Genomic DNA, 17,767 nt, shown 5'->3' with positions numbered 1-17,767 from the left:
CACTGGCACCTAGGTTTAGCCAATAGTTTACTGTGCTAAAGATAGGTCTAAGTTGAAATAAGAAATTTGTATTCCTCAAAATGGGACTACTGTGCATGTGTGTTTGAATACATACAGATTTGTGTGATTATTCCTCATTATTCATGGATTCTGTATTTGCGAATTCACCTATTTGCTAATATTTGTAACACCAAAATCAATACTTCTGGTGCTTCTGCAGTCATTTGCAGACATCAGGGTGAGATAAATTTGACTTCCCTGCAGTGCACGTTCTTGGCTGAGGACTGACAGAGTGATGTCTGTCTTGTTACAGTTTTCATACTGTAAACAAGTGTCTTTTTCATGATTCATTCAATGCTACTTTTTTTTTCTTTTTCTGCATTTTTGTGTTCTTGTTTCTATCTTCCTTGTTTAAAATAGCCCCCACGCATAGTGCTGAAGTGCTGTCTAGTGGTCCCAGTGCAAGAAGGTTGTGATGGGCCTTATAGAAAAAACATGTGCATCAGATAAGCTTCCTTCAGGCATAAGTTACAGTGCTGCTGGCCGTGAGTTCAGTGTTAATGAATCAATAGTATGTATTAAAGAAGGTGTCTTTAAACAGAAACACACCTCAAACAAGGATTATGTATTGATTAGTTAATGAAAACGTTGTGACCAGAGGCTCTCAGGAACCGAACCTTGTATCTTCCCTGGGAGCAGTTTTTCAGCATTTGCGACCTTAAGTGTTCTTATCAACTTTATAGAACACAGCCACCACAAATAACAAGAATCAACTGTATTCATTAACTAATCACCAATCGAGTCAAGATAAAAATCTGAAATGGTATATCAAAATTTAAGCAAAAGGCTAATTCAAAAATTTGTTTCAAAGATTTAAAAATTAAAAAAAAAACTGATCAACTTTCTTCTCTATATGCTGCTAGCTCTTTGTTAACGTTTAACTGCAGAAAAAGAGTTTGGCTGGAAGCAACTGGTTACACTATAATCTAAAGCACAAATTTATGACATCGATTTAGTTTCTCTCAAATTCTAGAGGGTAGAAAATAATCTTTAAAATATCTGATTTTGGGATGAACTATATCCTGATGTGACTTACTAGTAGAAGCAGAATCTTACTGTAAGCATTTTAGACAGAGGGCATGAGCCATTCGGGAAAGCACGAAGTCTAACTTTTTATATTCTGAATAATGAGATAAATACATTGCAGATATAACAGCCTAATTTCTCAAACTTTAGAAATAGTGGTATATATTCTATTATTAATGTGAGAAATATATTCAAAGGTGCACATCATTCTCATGGAAAAAGGCAAGTTTATTAAAAAAACCCATTAAAACTGAATTCACATAGTTTAATTAGGCTCATGTGTGTTAAGAAATACAGTATAGTTTGTAATGAAGTATTTGGCACTTTCCTTCTGTAAGAAAAATGAGCTATGGGATATATAACCAACTACAGACCTGCTGCCCAGCTTAATAAAACGTCACCAATACATATAACGATGTGACCAATTACCATCACCAAGCCCAGTTCCTTCTTCATCCACCTACCTACCTACCCCTCCGAAGAAATGATCCCTATGGATTTGAGGTTGTTCATTCGCATATATTTAAAGGTATTTCTTACATATTATATTATGGACCCACTTAAAAAATAACTTTTATAATCCATAATGAGAAAAAAAGCAGCTTAGCAAGAATGCAAAGCCTAAAACATATATGCTTTAAAACTTATCAAAATTTTAAGCCCTAAATTATCTTACCATGCTGCAGAGAGAGAGAACTAGTACATTCAACAAAGAAAGCAGACTACTTATTTTATGTGTAAAGTTAACCCAAATGAATGTCAAGTTCTCACTAAGTCAACTAATCATTGTGCTGCCATGAAACACGTAAGAAATTAAAAAAAAAAAAAGCCCACATCTCATCTAGAAACATAAACTTGTAAGAAACTATTATTACCTTCTACACTTCAAAAATAAAAGTATTTCTCTTGCTGGCTAATCTTGGTTAATAGAAAGGAATTTTTTTAAACATACGTACTATTTTGGTAACTTAACTTTGCGAAAAACTGATATAAATGGTGAAGTCCTACAAACGGGTGAATTCCCGAGCCTTTCCATGGAGGTGACATGTGTGACCAAGGAAGGGGGCAGTGAGGGAGAACTCTGAGGCTTACTGAGGACCCTTCATCTGGTCAGTGCACCAGCACCAGCACAATTAACTCCTTTTTATGTAAACTGGGATTTATAACCTTTCTCATAAAGCTGATCTACTACTATCTTGAAGGGAGCTAGTTAAATATTTGAAAGACTGAGTAATTTCCTTTTGGATTAGAATGTTCCTTACCTGGCCATGCTCTGTCCTAGCCCCAGGGCTAAACCAATGGCTGCAGAGGAAAGAGAAAAGGAGTTAGCAGGAACCTCACTAAAAGCACATGCTCTCATATGATCTGCACGTGCTGTAAGAAATATATTTGCCATCAGCAACAAAGCCTTAAATATGCTGTATTCTAATGGATATTTCATGTAATTCTAGACTTACACCAATTTTGACAGAAATATAAGAGTGCTCATAACCCAGTAATTTTCAATTTAATAAGCAAACTCAGAATTACATTTCCATTTAATTATGCTAACATAAACTGCTGGGACTCTATTCATTTTATGAATCAATTCTGGTTGTAAAATTTACAAATGCTATCATTTACCACAACTTAATTATAGCATCATTACAACAAATTATGACCTTTTGATTGTTGGAGTTTTAAAAAACATTAAAAATACAAGAATATTATGTCCACTGGCAATGCCCCCAGGAACAATCACACAAAGCCCTTAATGTGAACAAATGAACAAGTTCAGTAAAGTTACAGGATGCAAATTCAAGATACATAAATTTGTTGTGTTAATATATACTAACAACAAATTATCCAAAAGAGAAATTATGAAAACAATTCCATATACAACAGCATCAAAAAAGAATAAAATATTTAGCAATAAATTTAACTGAAGAGGTGAAACATTGATACACCAAAACTACAAAACATTGATAGGAGAAATGGAAGAAGACACATGGAAAGATATTTTGTGTTCATGAATAGGAAGAATTAATATTGTTAAAATATCCATACTACTCACAGATACCCATACAATCCACAGACTGCAGGGAACCATTATAAACATTCCAATGGCATTTTTCACAGAAATAGAAAAAAAATCCTAAAATTTGTATGGAATCACAAAAAATAGTGATGAAGAAAAAAGTTGGAGGTATCACACGTCCTGATTTCAAACTATCTTCAAACTATATATGCTAAATATATACACTGTATTATAGTAACCAAAACAGTATGATATTGGTTAAAAATAAGACACACAGATCAATGGAACAGAACAGAAACCATCAACAAAACAAAAAGGCAATCTATTGAATGGGATAAAATATTTGTAAATGATTGCAAATCCAATAAGGGGTTAATATCCAAAATAGACAAAGAACTAACACAACCTAGTATCAAAAAAAAAAAAAAAAAAAGGAAAAAAGAAAAAGAAAAACCACAAACAATCCATTAAAAAATGGTCAGAGAATCTGAATAGACATTTTTCATTGGAATATCTGGCCAACAGGCACATAGAAAGATGCTCAGCATCACTAATCGTCAGGGAAATGCAAATCAAGGCCACAATCAGATGTCACCTCCATACTTGTCAGAATGGCCATCATCAAAAGACAAACAACAACAAATGACAAGTGTTGACGAGGATGTGGAGAAAAGGGAACTCTTGTGCACAGTTTGTAAACTGGTGCAGCCACTATGAAAAACAGTATGGAGGTTCCTCAAAAAATTAAAAATAGAACTACAATACAGTCTTAACGATTCCACTCCTGGGTGTTTATCCAAAGAAAATGAAAACACTAATTCGAAAAGATATCCTCACCCGTGTGTTCATTGCTGCGTTATTTACAATTGCCAAGATATGGAAGGAACCTAAGTGTTCATCAATAGATGAATGAATAGAGACGATATGGTGTACAAACACACACACACACACACACACACACACACACACACACACTGGAATACCACTCAGCCATAAAAAGAATGAAATCTTGCCATTTGCAACACATGGAGTGGGCATTATTCTAAGTGAAATAAGTCAGAGAAGGACAAATATCATATGACTTCACTTACATGCGTAATCTAAAAAACAAAGCAAATTAACAAACAAAACAAAACAAAATCAGAGTCCTAGATACAGAGAGCAAATGGGTAGTCACCAGAGGGGAGGACAGTGGGGGCTGGGTGAGATAGGTGAAGGGGATTAAGAGGTACAAGCTTCCAGTTATAAAATAAAAAAGTCACAGGGATGTACTACACAGTAATAAGGCAATAACTTTGTATGGTGACAGACAGTTACTAGACTGTGGGGATCAATCTGTAATGTATATAAATGTTGAATCACTATGTCGTACAACTGAAACTGAAAGAAAATTGTATATTGCCTATGGTATACGGTAATGAGCCAAAATACGTAACTGACTTCAGGTTTTCCAACAAATATGTATTTAGAAGTAGAATTAACACCTAGAAATGTACCCAATAACTCACAAAAGCCAAAGCTTTACTTTTTTGGAATGATCTAGTAAATTAGTTTCTTTTATTGCTAAATGAAAATACATTCTGGTCCCTTCAGTTCATGCTGTGCAGGAGCAGAGGGTAGAGAATTAACGAGAAAAACAATCATTTACTCTTCCTTTCAGTACTTTAGAAAGGGTTGTGGGAAGAAGGAAGGAAGGATGGGTGAGTAGGAGAGCTTGATGCTACTTAATGTAATGAAACTTTAAACGTTTTAAGATACTATATGAATTTCAATTGCACGTGCATTTCAAATTCTATCCCAAGTAAAATAAAAGAATGACCATTTAAAAACCTTTCTTTAAATTTCTTCCATGGGTTTCATTAAATTTGTTCTTGCACTGCTGTCACTGGTATACAATATTTACTTTTTTTTAAGGTAGATACAAATTAAACCACTTCACTAGCAACACCTACCAATTTCCCAAAAGGAAGATGCAGAATGGCCCAACAAGATGATAAAAATACAATGCATACTCACTCATGGTGATGAGAATCTGGGGAAAAATGAACCATTCTCTTATTACTGACTGGCCCAGGAGTGGTCACCTGAAAGCAGATTAAAAACCAAAAATAGGTCACAGTTGAGTTCGTAAAAAGGCAGTGAATAATAGGGACATTTTCATTTGAGGACATCCACTCTGAAATGGAGAATAATTCTCAAATTCTCAAATTCTAAGGCACAACTTCATGGACCAAATATATAATTTAATTCCTGGTAAGAATACACTGCTTATTTTAGTCTACCGTAGTTTCTCCGTTAGAATTTTAAGACTATTTAAAAAGTGCCATTATAATAGAAAAACCCCATCTTTCCTAAGAACTAGACCACTCTCATTTCTAAATACTGTATATCTGCAAATATATTTAATTGTATGGAAAAAAAAGAGCTTTAGTTAATTAGATTGTCTTGAGAAGATGATATTCCCTAGGACCAACATATTTGTAGCTAATTCCTAAATGTAAAAAACATGTATTCTAATGCATACATTTAAATGCATACAGAAACTTAAGTCAAGGAAATAGCGAATCGTCCTTTTTATAGTTTTTCCCATAAAGTTAGGAATTCTGTGTATTTACATAGAACAAAATGTAATTTCATTTAAGAGAAAACATTTTATTCCTTTATTTCTAAATAAAATTAAAAATCTGATGAAGAATTAAAGGTTGGTTTTTTTTCTAATAGTGTAAGCTATTCCCAGAGCTTTAAAAATTTTTTTTAAGAATTTTTTTTTTTTTAATTCACAACTTTCTTATAGAGAATTCTCAGCTGGAACATAAACACAGCACCTTGCAAGAATGAATCTACCATCACAATGGACAGGACAGAAACTTAACAGCAAAAGGCTTTAAGTCATGCTCTGCCATATTACAAAAAAAAAAAAACAACAACAAAACAAAACTCTATAGTTCTAGAAGTGCCACGTTAACCTGTAGAATCAAAAAAGGTACAATGAGGCAAAAAGAAAAAAAAAACCCTGAAAAGAAATGAGCATTTTCAAAAACGTATTTCATCTTGTATCACTTGGGTAACAAGGATGCCAGCACACACTGAAATTCCAAGAAATGCAAATATTGCAAATATGCACAGATGATGACATTAATAACCCTACGGTTTGAGCACCACAGGTAAACATGTGGCCCAACTCCAGGACTACATCCTGCATGCATCTCAAAATGAGGTTTTCATGCTATTCCAGCGGGCATCCCTGGAACACAGTAATCCATTCTCTACACTGTGGCTCTGAGAAAAGCCCACTGTGCCTATGTCATGCTTTGTTAGAGGTCCATGATCACATTATCTCATGGTGGACCTGACACTTTTATTCAGTTTACAGTATGTTCTATGTACAGGCAACTTATTTCCTTTGCCAGGGCTGCTGACAACCTTTTCCACACTATATTAATCTTGTTTGCTGACTTTATCTTGGTACAAATATCAGAAAACTGAACTTTTTATCTCAGAGAAAGAATAAACAACGTGTTGACAGAAGCAGAAGCTATTTTCAGGGCTAAAATTGCTTGTTTACCCGAAGCTATACTTATGGAAAAATGTTTAGGTCTTTCTCTGGCTTGAAATACATAATCTGAAATTTAATAAATGAAGAAATTTCACATACACCCATGTGATAAATTGCCTGATGAAAACAATGCAACTGAAGACAATAAAACAGAATTTATAACGAATTTATACCACAATACAAATGTAAGCTTTCAATCTAGTCAGAAATAATCATACTACATATTTCTCAGAAATCATGTATATAAACTATAAGCAAACTATAAGCTCAATTCAATTGCTACAAATAACTCACAAGAGATTTACAATATCAAATGTACATGATTAAATGACTCTACGTATTTACTTAGTACCTGGCCCTTTAAAAAAAAAAAGAGGTGAATCTCCTTGACTGTTATATCAAGTCAATTTTGGTTTTACTTTGAAAAATATGCAAACGAGCATAATTTAGAATTTTTTTAATGAAATAAACACTGAGCTCCACACATGATGATCTTCCTCAGGTCAATTACACTGGTCTGTCTTAAGAGTAAGATATTCTTACAATGGGATCTTCTGCTACTTTAGTGACACCCTTACCAAAAATCTGAGACTAAGGTCTTAATACAGAATTCAGATTGTGGAAATCAGGACTATACTGAAGTTTCAGTATATTTTAAACTTGAAAACATGTTTTTAATGTGATTGATAATTAGTAGGTATTTTCAAGTACCATAAAGTGTCAAGAAACATTCTCATAGAATTTCTAAAACTTTGTAATTCGAGGTTAATCTTCCTAAAAATAAAATGAAGCAATTTAAAACATGTGGTCAAAGTATTAATTTCCAGTAAACAATTAAGTATGGTGATTATTTTATCTCCAAGGCATATTATTTTATGCCTTCTAGTTATTTCAGAAATGTCTTAAAAAGAACAAATTTAAAAACTCATATCTCTTTAAATATCCAATAAGATTTTCACATAGAAAAAGTAGATTTTATTTCACAAGCTTAGATAGGAAACAGGTATTTTGTTCTTCACGAGAGATAGCATCTCCATAGTCCAATTCTTGTTATTTCTTAATACGTGGGAGACAATCATTTATGTAATTAGCCAATATTTACTGATGACAATCTTAAACATCACACTATATGCCCTGAATTTTTATGATTCATTTGTTAAATGTTACTACATCAATAGTAATACAATAGACTGCAACCCTAAATAAAGTAGGCATAATTCATTTCATTATCTATGTTCACTACACAACTTATTAAATTTAAAAAACCCTCAAAGTTAGATAGGAATGAATGGTCTCTGGATAATACAGTGTTTACATCAACTTCTAGCTTTATTAGATTGTGAAATAAACTATAATGCTAAAAGACCACATGGGTCTCAGATTTTACCACTATTATTTACAATCAAGTTATCAACCTTAGAAAATAAGAATGCAGTAGCGATAGATGAAAATTTAATAACAGCTGTACAAGTACCATTATCAAAATTTGTAAGATCAGTAAGTACGAATGTAAGGGAAATTCAGCCTAACGATTTCAATGACAAAAGACTGATTTTTCTCAATTTTATTAGATCCATTAGAAGAAATTTCTTATTTTTTCCATCATTGATTTATTAACACTGATTTTATGACTTTCCGTTAAAGACAAACATAAGAGTTGGTTTTATATATCATTTTCATTTTATTATTATCAAAGCCACTGTGTCCCATCCCATTCTTCTACAATTAGATGGCTGAATGAAGTACTTCCCAAATCAGATAAACTCATCTGAGACACAATGGTCTTACAAGATTAATTATGAGCTTGTTCAATATGGATGATAGCCTACTTAGATTCTTAAGGAGTAAGAGTCCTTCTGTAAATTCATGGCGTGTCTCCAGACAAGTACAAGAAACCACCATCCTTTCTTCCCTGCCTCTAGCAGAGCCATTCTCCTCCAACTTTTCTCTCACTTACAATTGTATTTTATTTGCTTTCCAAATGCTATTCTGCTTCAGTGCCTACACTGACAAACACTTGGGGTGGCGGGCTGCCATTCAAAAGAAGGCTTTGCAATCTTGTGAGACCTGGTCAATCAAATCCACCTGGCCTCCAGGCTAGGGGGAGACACTGCCTGAGCCTCCCCGCCAGTTTGTCAAGACCCAGAAGTTTCCTGCTTTTCTAAGGACCATTATTAATTTGACTCAGCTTCTTTGAAGAAAGAAACAGGTCTTTAAAGTTTAGCAAGCCCTGCACAAAGCCCCCTGGTACATTCAACAAATATGCCAGTCAAATACATGTGACAGATATTAGGGAAAACAACTCAACAAAAAGAGGCCTAAACCCTAGGGGTAAAAAGTAAGGAGAGGAAACCAAAGAAGTGGAAGGAAACTTACTGTCGCTCCTGTTCTGTACACTTATCTTCATTAAAGAACAAGCCCAAGAAAATAATATTCTAAATAGTTCACAGTAACTGATTTTAATTCATAGCTGTTGACATGAATGTGTGAAATGTCGTCTATCTTTTAATCACATTCAGAAGAATACAGAAAGATTCTCTGAAAGTATTTCAAATGAGGGTAGCTGAGATTTCAACTGGTGCTCCAAAAACTTGTTACAAGATAGGTGGGAGAATGAATAAAGTATTTTGTGGTGTCATATATTCTCATAGATAATATTACAGAATGGCCAGAATTCACAAAAGGCACAATCTATTTGGGGATGGAAAACACTCAAGAAAATAACATTAGAATTACTTTTAAAGCAACATACAAAAAAGTAAAAATTACTTTAAAATTACTTTTAAAGCAAATACAAAAAAGTGACAATTCAGGTAGCATTATGGACATTGTTTGTAAGATTAAACGGAAACAAAGTGGTTGTCTGATTTAAGAGGAGTAAGGGGGAAAAATCACCTCCGAGAAAGGAGTTGTATGCAGTTTCTCTCTCCTTGCTCCAATTCATCTTACCAACTCGCCAAACTCAGCTTTCTAAATCGCTGCTTTTCAACATGTCAGTTTTCTCATTCCAGAGCCATCCATAGCTCTACACTGAGAGCAAAATTAAAACTAATGAGAAATGCATTCAAAGCCCTCTGTAATCTGATCCCTGCTTCCCAGTGCGATCCTTCTCTCGAGCTCCTTAAGCAGTAGCTGACTGCTCCTTGTTCTAAACCCCAAACTGCTCTACTTGATACAATTCAGTAAGTATTTACTAGTTCCCTGCTGTGTATGTAAAATAATGCTTACATGTACTACATAGTAAGTGGTACACCGTTCCCATTCAGTGGGGTGATTTCAGTTATATTGCTATATTGAACAAATCTTTTTGAAATCATGATAAAGTCGTCTGTAAGGGACTCCTCTAATTCCAAGGTACACTTTTAAAAAAGAAAGATCAGTAAATAATTCATGTACTAATTCATATTTCACCATCATTTGTTTAGATTTCTATTATAGACCATGTGAATTTATCCAGTAGACTATGAAAAATCCTCTTCACTGGCTACAAGAAACTAAAAGATAATAGGTGTGTGCAGAATGCCTGACGTGTGTGGCATAAGGTGTTAGACATGAGGGAGAGCTCACTGTCAAGTCCTTACCTGCCAGGAGTTCTAGCTTTAGACAATGTCTTCCTGGAAGGAATATTCAGGAAGGAAGACGATCTATTTCTGAGGACAACTGAATTACCTGAGATTTCAAAAATTGTTGTACCAAATACTAAATTTGTACACCATACCTTGGTTTTCCAACTAAGAAAATGCCTCAAAATTTGGGATTTTATAAAATCTGGAATCTTTACAGAATGATGTACCTGGTTTTCATCATGATTCGTATCTTTAAGTACACCAATATTCACAAATAGTCTTGCTCCTGCTAGCAGAGCTCACACTGGTAAGACTTGTAGGGGAGACACCTCTTCTTAGGATCTGTGCAGCATCTACCATTCATAGCCTCCATGTTTTCTAAATTATATTGCAATAGAAGTAACACAGCGAGTGAATCCGATGCTTTTTAGGTTGTCAGGGTTTAAGGTCCCACATTGATCCATTATATTTTTACTAGGCGATTTTTAATCTTTCTTGGAAGGATGTAGCATGAACAAACGAACAAAGAAAGTGTCATAGTGACTACCCACGACAGAACAAGAATTAATATAATTAGTAGAAATATTACTGTGATTGACGACAGTCGTATTGCTTATAGGACTTGCCTGCTCATAAGGTAACTTTTTTGCAGGCACGGTGGCTGAAGTGCAGACATCATTATCCTCAGACACTAGATGAAGAAACGAACACCCACTGAGTTGAGGGCACATAACACCCGGATTGCAAAGACTAAACAGGGCTCGTCTTGAACCTAAGTTGTCCTGTTCACAACCTACTACCTTTTCCCCTACAGGGGACCACACAAAGGAGACCATACACCAAAACAAGTGTTTTCTGTATCTGGCGGTTTGCCACAGGAGATGCTCGCCTGAATCTGGAATATAGTTCCGGAAAATCTTCAGCCTAGAAATACACATCCAAGGACATTCTGGTCTTTCCTTGTAACTTCAGGGTAACCTATGGGCTATTTTAAATATAGGCAAGAGTGAGCATGGCTGCTCAAACGGGGCTGTCAGCACATGTTAAGGACAGACTAACAAGAATATCAAACGGCTCCACTACTGGTCATCACAGCCAAAGCAGTAAAACATTTAAAAACTGCACGAGAGAGGAGCAAGCAACTCATGATGCGACTATGCGACAGGACCTGGAAAATTAGAGAACTTGGACTGTTCTTTTTTCCCTTTAAAAGCAGATAACAATATAAATGTGAGATTACACCTTCAAACCAGAAGGGTTTTATGAAGAATCAAAAAATCACAGGTAATAAAGCACAGAGAAGCACACGGCTTTCCTTTCAATTGAGGATTAGCCTTTCTAGCGGGGATCGTAGGTGTCAAAGGAAGGAGGCTAACCTTTCAGCTGCCAGCATCACATGAAGGAGTGGCTGAAGACAGACTTCAGGCAATCCGGAAGTAATCTCAGCACAATTTCAAGCAATAATAGCACATACACACATCTCTTTAAAAGAATTCTCAAAATGCAAGTTTTCCTATGCTGATTAAGGTTTAGAAGTACACATACATACATACGTGTGTATATATATGACAGTACTAGTGATTCTTCTATTTTCAGTCTAAAACTTAACAATGTAATTGTTTCAAATCTTCACTTCAAACAGTTTTCCCCCTATTAAAATAAGTCAGCATTAATAATTAAGAATTTAGAATTATTGGCCTATTAGAATAATAATACTTCTAATTATCAAGTGCATAAATTCTCATTTCTGGTCTACACTAATAATGAATGATCTAAATGTTAAAAGATTAATCACTATGTAATTAAAAAACAAATACATCAACAACTTTTTTTCCACACTGTTCCATGGTAATACTTATTTTTTTGAGTAAGAAACTAAAAATTAACCAGCTTAGAATGATGGCCAATAGTGATTAAAGAAAGAGTTTCACTTTGCCGTCCAGTTTTAGCAGCAAGCTGTGAGTGGCCTCTGCTGGCTGACCAAAGGCTTCCTAAATCATTCACCTATGATGCTTGCAATATTATGGGCTTCAAGAAAATAAGGATGTGTCCAAATATGTTTATACAAAATCCACTGTGCATAAAGATTTGCCTTTTGTAAGAGTAAATGCCAAAGTGATAAACAAAATGTGCCTAAGATGATGTAAAACCTTTATAATCTCATCCCTCTGCAACATACTTGGATTACACTCAAAATCTATACATCTTCTAAAATTCTAATTTATAAGCCATAAGAGTATAAATGTGGATTATCTTAATTGAATTCATACCAAGCAATTCACATCTACATTTAAAAATAAATATTTTCTTGTGGTTCAGTTTACACATCCATACACACACACACACACACACACACACACACACACACTTTTTCTCAAAATTAAGTGTATATTTAGGTTTGGCAAACTGACTTTTGCAAGGAAATACAAAGAAAGACTGAATTAAACATCTTTTAAAAAATTGGTAATTTAAAAAAAGCAGTAACATTTTTAATGGTTTATGAAGATACTATCCTGGAAACACAGTAAAGCAAAACAATTTTACAGATTTCTCTGTCATTGCACCTATGTTTGGCTAGAAGTAATTTCATATGCAAAACTTAAAATAGCAATTAAGAACTTGAAACCTGACCAGTTATTAACTAGGTAATCTTAATTCAGTAATCATAACAGAGAAGAAAAAAATGTTTCCATTTTTGCTTGGCAGTTTTCTATTAATAAATGTCTCCTGTGCGTGATAGAATTTGTGATTTTATTTATCTATTTAAACATACCATTATATATGATTCACTTCATACTCTGCTCAAGCTATCCACTTAAAATATGCCCCATTAAGAATTATTATCAAATATGCCTAATGATGTCAAAAGGTGACCACATTTATTTTAAAAAGTTATTGTTCTCACATGTGACAATATTCCAGTATATTTCAACCCTCATTTCAGAATTCAGTCCCATTATCTTGCCTGCTCAAAATTGTTCACAGGGTTAGCTAGCTGACATATAAGATAACCCTCCATCTCACCAGACACCGCTGGGATATGACACACTGACCCACAGTAAGCCCTTATTATTAGCCTGAAATATATAGCACGTAATGTAGCTCCTGCCAGGGAATTTGTTTATAAAAATCCCTTTATCTCTCTGGACATTCAAAAACGCTTTTTGAAAATTATGTTCAACTATTTAAAGGAATTTCAAACAATAAATAAAAATTCTAATGGATGCTCTGAAGCCTCCCCTCCCATCTCTCCAAATTCTGCAGAAGCTTAGAAAAAAAAAAAAAAAGAGTCACATATACAGAAAACAAGCTACAAAGGGCTTCCTTCCTGCAGCTTAACTTACATAGAGTCTATTATATTAAGAATAGACTTAAAAACAAAAAGGATACTTAATAATTCCCATTCCTACTGAGAATTACAACACACTGAAAGGCTTGGTACATGTAAGAAGATTTTTTTTTTTGGTAGTAGAAGAGGTCAAGAGGTAACATAGCAGTGAAGATAATTACAATTTAAACATGATTGATAATGTAAAAAATTATTAAGATAGAACAAAATTTTAACCCCAAACATTAAAAATTTTATGTTCAGAATATAAGCAGAATAGGAAAACTTTTCAGTGCTTAGTTATAAATTTCTTAAATTATTCTGATACTTGCAAGACATGATCAACATTTCAGGAGCTAAAATTATTTTCTTTCCTCATTAATTATTTGATAATTTATCACAACATTATCAGTGGTGCATAAGCCCTTTTGAATTGCATATTATTTTTCTTAGTTTGCAAACTGTTTTTATATACTAGCTTATTTCATAAGCTAGCTGAAACTGACAGTGATGTTGTACAGAGCTTAAATTTGCATCAAAAGAAAAAAAATTATCGCTGGTTTTGATGTTTAAAAGATTGCTTCTAAGAATACCAAGGATATACTGATAGTAATTTATAAGAAAAACACTGAGAGTCTCCACATTGACAAATGGATTATCTTAATATGGTTTATATTTAGCAAATATATTTTGCTAAAATATTATATTCCACACTTAAAATATTATATTCTACAAGCTGTTTTCCATAAGCAAGTTGCAAGGAACCACCCAATCTTGTGTAATGCAGCTCAAGATCTGACTACCAGACTTTGTTAATTGCACTAAAACATGTCTATAACTTAAAACACACACACACACACACACACACACACATATAGCTGTTACTTGAGAAAGGAAAAAGATTACAAGTACAAACATATGCAAACTGTTCTTTAAGGTACAAATAAATGAGTGAATGAATGAATTAAAAATAAACCAAATTATTAGTTAATAAATAACAGTCAAATCTTAGGATATTGCATACTATCTGTCTCAATGAATGGCTACACAAATGACAAATAATAACCTATAACCTTTAATATCCTTTGGCCAGTATGTTATTTCAAGTAAAAATAAAAAATCACAAAATCAGACCCTCATGATTGAGGCATATTTATTAATAGAATTAACTTTAAGTTGAAAGAAGTAAATATCTAGCTTAACTAGGGTTGCATCATAAAATCAATCAGCCAGCCAGACGTGGTCACATGAGGTAAGGCCCAGCCAACAAGAAGCATGTCAATTACTGAGTGGAGCCTCTAAGGGAAGTTCTTTCAGTGGAATTTACTAGCTGGCATGTACCTTTGTGCCCTTCTTTGTACTTCAGGTTGCCTGCGATGTAGGCAACAATATCCATTTTTTGACCAGGACTGAAAGACCAAAAGAATCAAAGGTTTCCACCCTGCCATCGTTCATCTCAATAACGAAGCCATCACATGCCTTCTTGTGACATGGGGGGAAAAACAAAACAAAACCCTCTTCTGTTCAAGACATCATTCTTTGAACATGCTGTTACATGCATCAGGCTCAATCCCTAATTAATAATAATAAAAAAATAACAATAATAATGCTAATTGTATCCATTAAATTATACATTTTTAAATCCAAAAAAAAAAAATACACGTTATTCAGTGGGTTAGAAATCCACAAAGAGAGAGGAGATATTGAACATCTATTTTATATGCCTAGCACTGTGCTAGGTGCTGTAGAAAATTCTAAAGAACTGTCTAATACAAACCCTGCTAGCAAATATTTTACAAACTTAAAATACATGAAACCAATAAAGACAAAACAACTGCTAAACTGTGTGCATTTAGTCATAACTGCAACAGCCCGTTAAAACAAGAGAGATCATTAAAGCCTGACTTCGCCCTCGTTTTTTTTTGGTGGAGATGAGAGAGACTTAAAGTGACTGCTGGAAATGGGAAGAATTTAAGCTGATGGAAGGAGGGAAATTCTACGCTAAACAGACATACAAGGTGTGGATCAAAAGGGCATTCAGACTGGAAATGAAGAAAAAAGCCTGACTAGACTAGAAGTCTGATGCACATAAAAGTTGAATAGGTAATAGTTTCAGAAATCTAGGAATTTGGTTCATTCTGTAAAACAGTCTATGTTCAAGTCTCCAAAAATGGAGGTAGATTTTTCTGGCTAGCTGATACTGTCAGAGTCCAATAAGAGAAGGATGCTTCAGATCAAAGTGAAACACACCAAAAAGGAGACGGTATTTTCATATTTTAAATCGCTGTATTTTCACCTCCAGTTAATCCCAGTCCCTGGTGCTTCTGGGTTCCTATAATCAAGAGCCTGGGAGATGCAAGCAGTTTCCTCTTCATGCAGCATGAAGAGGCAGCCCCTTCTGCCAATGGTGGCTAGGCCTTACGGCTCCTGCCTTCTCGCTCCTGTAGAGCATGGAACGAGAACTGAGGCTGTAACATATTAACCACTATTCTAACTGCCCTTAATCCTGTGGGGTAGGGCAGGGGACAAGACCAGACAAGTGTGGAGGAACTGAGGATTGTCTGCTTAGCTCAGGCACAGTTGGAGAGGAGGCAAGTCTCCAGGAGAGCCCCACATGTGAGCTGGCACTCTACCCAAACTCAAGTAAATAGACAGAATGCTACATCTGTGGAAAGAGGGGGTCAGATGGATAGCCTGAGAGAATGCTACTGGTCCCCCATGGCTTGAGTGTGCTAGACAGGCAATCCAGGAGTGTCAGTAACCTAATGGAGGGATCGGTGGATTTAACACAGTCTGGGGACCCAGAGAAGCACAAGGACCTGGAGATCAGAGACCAATGGCTGGAATGCATGGGCTTCAGTAATGGGTACCATCATGGTACCTCAAACGCCAAACAGAACCAGACTTACGTAAGTGAATGAACTGCCTTAGTTCAGATCAGACCAGGCAGCCAGAGGTCAGCGAGGACCAAAGAGTAGTGCATGGACAGCAGGATGCGGTATGGACCCAAGGTCCTCTCCTCCATAACTCCCGGGGCACAAAAACTTCCTACCGCCATCTCGGAGAGAAGCCGAACGGAGGGGGAAGAGAAACGCAAGACCAAGCATTTGTTAGGAAGAGACTAAGCTGCCCGAGGAAATAAATACTGAGATACAGTAATTGGCAAATCTGTTTCACTTCCTGACTCCTGCACCCCCCACCCATACACCCCTTGCCCCTACTGACCCCACACCCAGTACTAGTAAGTGAAAACTCATGAGAAATAGCACATACAGTAAATAAAGAAGCTATATTTTCTTTGCCCCACTGCACTTACAAACTGACATAAACTCTTTAAATATACTCATGAATAGAAGAATTATCCTGACATTAGAATAGATGGAAATCTCTCTATGCGATCCATCAGGAAGTAGGAAAGCATTAAATACTTGGCTGGTTTGAGCTTTTTTATTATTTTACAGCAAAATTCCACACAATGTATATCCTGTTTTTCAACCTGCAAGTTACAAAATCAACTGTGACAAAGACATCACTTTCATAATAAGATTAGAAAACAAAGCACTATGGAGTCCTACCAGTAATTCTTGCTGTCCATGCTGGGATCGCAATGGGATGTATCATCCACTTGGTTTAAAACAATAAACTAGAATATAGAGATTTCATCCATTTTCTCTTTTTCTCCAGTATAAAGCAGTTCTTAGGAGCAGAGCAGTGTAATGATCTAAAGTGTGGGCTACGGGGCCAGATCCAAATCCTGTTTCCTCTATGTTTCAGCTCTGTGTCTGCCTCAACTTCCTCATTTATAAAATGGGGATAAAGTCATACCTGTTTTATAGACCTGTTATGAAAATTAAATGAGATCATCTGTAAAACACGTAGATCAGTGTATCACTTATCATCATTTGTATTATCTCCAAGTCTAATGCAAGATACAATCTCAATAATAAGATGACACGACAAATGTTACAACAGATGCATGTGAGAGTAAGGAGCTTTTGTAGGACTGGTGGGAGTTGGGAGCAAGGGGGGTGTGCACGCAGAGCAACGGTGCAATGGGAGATGTTTATTATTGGGAGCAGCAACCACTTTTCAGTGAATTATCTGAAACAGTGAATTACTTGAAACAATTACTTGAAACAACTGAGCAACTGTTCCTCATGAGTATATGAGAAACACTGGTACATATTTAATATACAAAACACACCAAATTATAA

General features: G+C 35.1%; 1 protein-coding gene across 3 annotated transcripts in view; it reads right to left on the bottom strand.

Moving 5' to 3' along the window:
* GPATCH2 (G-patch domain containing 2) overlaps positions 1 to 17,767 on the bottom strand; it is a 137,446-nt gene that overhangs the window by 38,603 nt on the left and 81,076 nt on the right. For all 3 annotated transcript variants that reach the window (XM_064477284.1, XM_010993064.3, XM_064477285.1), the window contains exons 6-7: positions 5,120 to 5,187; positions 2,349 to 2,388 (exon numbers count right to left, since the gene is read on the bottom strand). In XM_064477284.1, the coding sequence (XP_064333354.1) occupies positions 2,349 to 2,388; positions 5,120 to 5,187 (108 nt within the window). The remainder of the gene's footprint in view (positions 1 to 2,348; positions 2,389 to 5,119; positions 5,188 to 17,767) is intronic.

This window comes from Camelus dromedarius, chromosome 21, assembly GCF_036321535.1.
Source record: "Camelus dromedarius isolate mCamDro1 chromosome 21, mCamDro1.pat, whole genome shotgun sequence".
Classification (NCBI taxonomy): Eukaryota; Metazoa; Chordata; class Mammalia; order Artiodactyla; family Camelidae; genus Camelus; species Camelus dromedarius.
This window is presented reverse-complemented; position numbering and strand designations above follow the sequence as displayed.